Source organism: Oratosquilla oratoria, chromosome 29 (genome assembly GCF_046742065.1).
Source record: "Oratosquilla oratoria isolate Oo_2021 chromosome 29, ASM4674206v1, whole genome shotgun sequence".
NCBI classification, from domain to species: Eukaryota; Metazoa; Arthropoda; class Malacostraca; order Stomatopoda; family Squillidae; genus Oratosquilla; species Oratosquilla oratoria.
Window position 1 is genome coordinate 2017501 of NC_134805.1, and position 7500 is coordinate 2025000.

The following is a 7500-nucleotide window of genomic DNA, read 5'->3' on the forward strand; positions in this document are numbered from 1 at the left end:
AACCTGGATAATTACATTCTTGAATGGAGTGACCTATCTCTTTACAATAACCACACTGTACTGGCTAGGAAATACGATTATGATTGATGTTACTTCCTACTTTACCACCCGCTCCTTCAGGGTGACAAGCAGAAGAAGATCTCACAATGGGGCTTTGCCTGCGAGTTCCGCTTCCCCACGTCTCTATTATTAAGGCTTGGGCATCCATCAACTCTGCCGCCTGGATCAGGTCTTTTTCCCTTCTGTCTTCTACATATCTCAAAAGGTGAAAGGGGATTTACTTTTCCATTCCTCAATGACTATAGTATTGAGGAGTTCTGAAAAGGTAGTTACATTTAAAGCTTCTAACCATTTTTATACTAAGTTTTTCTGAGGCAAATTCAACATAAGTTTGGGCATGAGATTTTGTTAAAGATCTGAAGTTTTGTCTATAGCCATCAGGTGTTAGAGCATACGCATGTAGAACCTGTTTCTTAACGAAATCGTAATCGTCGGGCCTGTCTAAACTATTGTACAGCTCAAGAGCTTTTCCTGTTAATTTCGGAGTTAGTATTGTAAACCAGTCATATTTGGGCCACAACTGTTTGAGAGCTATACCTTCAAAGGTTTTGAAGTAGCCGTCTATATCCTCTGGTAAAAACGCAGGGATTAAAGAAGACAGATTACCTACATTAAGTCGTACTTCTTTCTCCTGAATGTCCAATTCTCTTTCTTTGCTTTTCTCTTGTATTGTTACTTCCTTAGTTATGACGTCTTTTTCCAATTCTAATCTCTCTCTTTCCAATGTTAATTTCTATGTTTCCAATTCCCTTTTCAATGCTAATTTCTCTCTTTCTAATTCTCTCTCTAATTCTATTTTTTCTCTTTACTTTTCTTTTTCCCACTCAAACTTTGAATTTTCTAATTGAAATTGATAGTGTAGTCTTAATTGTTCTAGTTGGATATTATCTGCTGGTTTGGTTGTCGGGGATTGTCTGGTAGGAGACTGTTCAGGGCTAAGAGACCTGGCCGTTGCTCCATCCTAGTCTTTAGGGAATGTTAAACTGGGAGTAGTCGGTGTGTCTATGGCTACGGTCTCTATTATTCCTAATTGAACCAGCTGTCCCACCACGGTTTTCTTTATTACGCTTTTTGGCTTGGAGGACTGAATGTCTGTTTTATAGTATCTTGCTATGTCCTTCCAATCATCCTTTGTAACTTGTCCTGTAAGGTTGCATACGAGGGATTGGCCACAAAATCTTCCAAATTAAGCATTTTACGGAGATTTGAGAACCAGTTGTAACTAGTTGTTGATAGACTAGGACGTGTGGATTTAAACAAGAATAGCCTTTCGATAACTTAAAGAGGCCCTCTGATTCCGGTTATTGTTATACACATCAATCTAGCCTATGATTTTATTCGTATGAAAATATGCTCGTCTATATAGAAATTGATTTGATAGCGAGCGATACTTGATATAAAGACTTGAATGGATACTTGGATGGAGTATTCGATTGAGATAGGCATCCAACTAAAGATACTTGAACGAAATGAAAAGAGACTTGGGTAAGAATGAATAAGCCGATACTTGAGCGATAGTTGACACCTACGATACACGAACAAAATGGGTCTGGAGGAGTGGAAAGAAACACTATCAAATCCTAACCACAGATAGAATCAATTAGTGTGGGCTAAACACTTAAATTGAATTAATTCTATATGGCTGCTAGTCCCGCTTATTGCAAGTAATTTTGCGGTGTGTACCAAATGGGTCAATTTTCGACTCTTAGAATTATGATTGCATTTAATATTTAGAATAATGATTGCATTCAATACTGAAAAATAAATGTTGAGGCACTGTCCTGAAATAAGATGATTAATGAAAAGGAGGGGTGGAGGTAACAACTTACTAAGTAGTTACGTGAAACAGTTACGGAGATCCTAGGCATTGGTCGCCACTTGTTATGACTCAGGCTGGAAAGATACTTGTTAACCATAAGGACATACCGAGTGCCCAAGCCACAAGCAAGTTAGAATGGGGATATAGAAACGCATCAAACTATTGGTATGCCGAAAGACAGAGGATACCGTCAACCATTTAATATTTCAGTATGAAATATAATCAAACATAGAGAGCATAAACTAACAAAACAATATTAATAATATCAATCCTAATACCCGACAAAAATAAATGGGGAATGAGATATGTAGAAAATATAGAACGGGTAAGACTGAAACCTGGCACGTCGAATCGTCTGTTGTCCAAGTAATAAATTTTACAATCCAGAGGAGGGCGAGGCTGGCAGCTAGCTGGAGGCGAGTCTGTCGAGTCTTGGGAATGCCTAACTTATATAGGAAAACTAGGCTGACGTCTTGGCCAGTGATTGGCCGAGGACGGTTGTTCAGACCGAGCTGCCGAACTATCGCTTGGCTGCAGAGCGACCGAGGTGGGGGTGGGGGAGAAGGCTGACTGCTTGTTTCTTCAAAGTAGGATGATAGTGGTAGTAGGAAGGGCTTCATTCAGGTGAATAGGTACCTTAACAACCGGATGGGGTGTTGGTTGTATGTTATTGTGGCAAAGTAGCATGCAGTTGATACTTTAGGGTCTATACGGGGCACTCCTACGGACCAGAACCACAAATAATTATGTCTGTGATAGAGGAATACTCTGATCATAGAGAAATTATGACACTTTTATACTACGACTGTCCCTCCGTTATGCTGTCCCCCAACCCCTTGTTACTGTGGATGAAGGTGAGGCTAGGAAGGGAGATGTGGGTTTTTATAAGTACGTATGGGCCTAGAAGTAAGAAGAACGTAGAGGAAAGGGAGGATTTTGGGTAGATATAAATGAGTGCATAGAGGGATTAGGGAGAAATGTCAATTTAGTAGTATTGGGAGACCTTAATGCTAAGGTAGGAAACGAAGCAATAGACGGTGTGATTGGGAAGTATGGAGTTCCAGGTAAAAATCCTAGTGGAGAATTGATGGTGGAGATGTGTCTTGAAAGAAAGTTGATGGTAGCAAATACAGTGTTTAGGAAGAAAGTCAAGCATAAGTACACATGGGAGAGGGTGGTGGATGGAAGGGTGGCAGAAAGACCGTTAATGAACTATATAGTGGTGACCAGGAGTATGGTAGGAAGAGTTAAGGATGTACATGTTCTAAGGGGAGAGAGTAGGGGAATATCAGATAATTTTCTGGTGGAAGGTAAATTGAGAGTAGGAAAAATAATGGAAACTATCATCAGAGATGCTATCGAACATCATTTAGAAAGTAACCGTTTGATAAATGATAGCCAGCATGGTTTCAGACGGAAACGTTCTTGCGTGACTAACTTACTCGAATTCTACAACACAGTTATCTCGAGTTATGACAAAAGAAACAATATAGATTTAATATATCTAGACTTTGCAAAAGCTTTTGATACCGTCCCACACGCAAGACTACTTACTAAATTAGCTTTACACGGAATAAGTGGTAGCCTATTAGGTTGGACTAGTAATTGGTTGAATGGTCGAAAACAGAGAGTTGTATTAAATGGAAAAACTTCTAGATGGAAAAATGTTACAAGTGGAGTTCCTCAGGGTTCCGTTCTTGGGCCACTTCTATTCATAGTATATATAAATGATATAGACCATGGACTAAAATCTACTGTTTCCAAATTTGCTGATGATACAAAAATGTGCAGAATGGCAAATGATCACTCAAACCAATTAGATATTCAAGAAGATTTAGATAAATTACAGCAATGGTCTGAAAAGTGGCTAATGAAATTTAACACAAGTAAATGCAAGGTAATGCACATAGGTAAAAATAACAGTAAGTACGATTACAAGTTATTTGGAAATTCGTTAACAAAAGTGGATAGTGAAAAAGATCTCGGCGTAATTACCAGTAACGACCTCAAATCATCCAAGCAGTGTATTTCAGCCTCTGAGAAAGCAAATAAGATTCTAGGACTGATTGCGCGATCTTTTGATTTCAAAAGTCCATCACTCATTAACAAGCTATATAAATCGTTAGTTCGTCCACATTTGGAATATGCTGTTTCCATATGGTCACCGAATCTCATTAAAGACATTGACAGACTGGAAAAAGTACAACGGCGAACCACAAAACTGATTCCAAATATCAAAAATAAATCATACGAAAGTCGACTAAAACATATGAATCTGTTTTCCCTAAAAAAGTGTAAACTCAGAGGTGACTTGATACAGGTCTTTAAAATTCTAAAGGGAATTAACAACATCAAAAGTGAAAAAAAAAAAATTGAATGAGAATTAGACAAGAAACAATGGTCTCAAACTATCCGGAAATAGATTCAATTTGGAAATAGGTAGAAACAACTTTGCCAACCGTGTAGTTAATGAATGGAATAAACTTCCTGCACAGGTAGTGCAATGTAGTTCAGTTCGAAGCTTTAAGAATCATTTAGATAATCACCTAAGCAAGATGCTATAATGATTATAATTTATTTTATATTATTTGCTTTTGTTTTGTTACAATTTGTCTATTTGATTTTCATTTATTATTAGTTATATGTCAATTTATTATTATTTACTATTTACCTGTTTGTTTATTATCTAACTATACCTATTCATTTATTTATGTATTCTATTTGTTATTTACATTATTATAGTTTTTATTTATTATTTTATTATTATTATGATTTTTTCGCATCCGACCTAGATATGGACCAAAAGGTCTCCTGTCGGCATGCTGTGCCTTTGTAATCCCTTGTAATCCTTTGAATAGGTAGAAAAAGAGGAAAAGGGCAAAAGGTAGGGAGGTACTTAGAGTGAAGTGCTTAAATGAGAAAGAAAAGGAGAAGGAGTATAAGAAGAAGCTGAGAGAGGAGTGGGAGGGAGTGAAAGATAGAGTAGAACTAGGAGTGGAGAAGGAATGAGGCTGGTTCAAGGAAGGAGTCATAAGGTGTGCAAAGATGGTGTGTGGAACAAGGAGGGCAGGAGGAAATAGAAGGGGGGTAGTGAGTGGTGAGATGAGGAAGCAAATAAGAATGTAGAAGAGAAGAAGCAGGCTTTCATAGATTGGCTAGCAATTAGGACGAGGGAATAGTATGAGAGGTACAAAGTAAAGAGAAGAGAAGTTAAGCATAAGATAAAGGAAGCAATGATGAGAGTAGATGCATAATGGGGTAAAAGTATGACAGGAAATTTTGAAAGTAATAAAAAATGTTTTAGATAGAAATTAAAAGAGGAAGAGGAGGTGAATCAAGTAAAGAAGAAAAAGTAAAAGGTGCAGATGGAGAGATGATATTGGAAGAGAAGGCAGTGAGAGGAAGGTGGGCTGAGTATTTTAGGGAGTTACTAAATGTGAAGGAGGATAGGGAGGGAAAGGTAGTTGCAGTGGGAAGTACTAGGAAAACGAGAGAGATGAGTGAGGAAAATGGAGGAGAAATAAGGAAAGATGAAGTGAAAGCAACTGTTAAGTTGATGAGAGCAGATAAGGCACCTAGGTTGGATGGATGCTCTGCAGAATGTCTGAAAAAAGGAAGTACAGTGATGGTGGACTGGCTGGTGAGGTTATTCAATGTTTTTTTAAGAGAGGGTAGAGTGCCGGAGGACTGGGGGAGTGCCTGTATCGTTCCTCTTTAGAAGGGAAAGGGGGACAAGTGTGAGTGTAGGAGTTTCAGAGGGATCAGCTTGTTGAGTGTGGTTGGGAAAGCTTATGGGAGGGTCTTAATTGAGAGGATTGGGAGAGGAACAGAGAGAGTAATTGGTGAGGAACATTGTGGGTTTAGGACAGGTAGGAGTTGTGTAGATCAGATTTTTGTGTTAAGACAGATATGTGAGAAAGCTATAGTAAAAGGCAAGGATGCTTTTTGTGCTTTTATGGATCTGGAAAAGGCTTACGACAGGGTAGACAGGAAGGCACTGTGGGAGGTACTGCAGATATAGGGGATAGAAGGAAAGCTGTTAAGAACAGTCAAGAGTTTTTATGAGAGCTTGTGTTAGGATTAGAAATGGAGAGAGTGAGTGGTTCGAGGTAAAGGTGGGACTTCGTCAGGGATGTGGTATATCGCCCTGGATGTTCAGTCTATACATGGATGGGGTGGTGCGAGAAGTGAATGCAAGGGTAGTAGGTCAGGGGTTGGAGATGATTAAAGAAAATGGAGAAAAGTAGGAGGTGAGCCAGTTGTTGTTTATTGACGACACTGCGCTTGTAGCAGGATCAGAGGAGGGATTGAGGAAGTTAGTGACAGAGTTTGAGAAGGTATGTGAAAGAAGGAAGCTGAAGATAAATGTGGGCAAAAGTAAGGTGATGAGATGTGCAAGGGGAGGGAGTGACAGCATGCTGGAAGTGAGCATAAAGGGAGAGAGACTGGAGGAAGTGGATAGTTTTAGATACTTGGGTGCGAATGTGGCAGGAAAGGGAGGAGTGGGGGTGGATTAAAAAGTGTAATAAGAAATATAAATATGGGAATGGATGCTAAGAAGACGTTATATGAAGGATTGATTGTGCCAACAGCACTGTAGGGGGCAGAATCATGGAAAATAAGAGAGGAAGAGAGAAGGAGTTTGAATGTGTTTGAGATGAAGTGTCTGGGAAGTAAGATAGGGGTTACTAGGCTAGATAGAGTGAGAAATGAGGAGGTGAGGAGGAAAACAGGGGTGGAAAGGGAGTTAGGAAACAGGGTTGATGAAAGAGTATTAGGATGGTTTGGACACATGGAAAGAATGAATGAAGAAAAATTAGTAGTAGAGGTGTGGAAGGCAAAGGTGGAAGGAGTGAATATGAGAGGGCGTCCAAAGATGAAATGGATGGATGGGGTGAAAGGGGCATTACAAAAGAGAGGAATGTCTGTTGAGGAAGGACAGGAGAGGATAGAAGATAGTAGTGAATGGAGAACGGTTGTGTATAGATGATGCTGTGATACATGAAGGGGAGTGGGTAGGGGATGGGGGGTGAGGAAGTATGTATGAGAAATAATATGACGCAGCCCGAAGGGATTTCTCCCCGTCTTCTCCTTTTCTGCATGAGGGGACGGAGAGGGAGGGTCGCCTAATTAATGAATTGGCCTTGCTGTGAATGTGCTGTGTCTTGTGACACTGCTTCTGACCCAGCGTAGTGGACAGAATGCAGGGATGACCCGTCATCCAGGAGGTGCCAAACAAGAGGGAGAGAGGAGGGTGGAAAAGAGTGGAATATGTAGGGGATGGAATGAGTGGGAGTGCTTTCTATGCCTTTTTGTTTTTGGCTCCCCACCCCCGTGTACTGTAAGGGGGAATAAGCCTTTGGTATATATATGTATGTATGTATGTATGTATACACACACACACACACACACACACACACACACACACACACACACACACACACACACACACACACACACACACACACACACACACACACACACACACACACACACACACACATATATATATATATATATATATATATTTATATATATATACATATATATACATATATATATATATATATATATATATATACATACATACATATATATATATATTTATATATATATATATA

General features: G+C 39.3%; 1 protein-coding gene across 1 annotated transcript in view; it reads left to right on the top strand.

The window, feature by feature from the left end:
* Nucleotides 1–1529: 1529 nt before the first annotated feature.
* The window catches only part of LOC143040567 (uncharacterized), a 28670-nt gene continuing 22699 nt past the window's right edge, over nucleotides 1530–7500 (top strand). Inside the window, exon 1 of the mRNA XM_076211645.1 lies at nucleotides 1530–1545. Coding sequence (XP_076067760.1) covers nucleotides 1530–1545 — 16 coding nt within the window. The remainder of the gene's footprint in view (nucleotides 1546–7500) is intronic.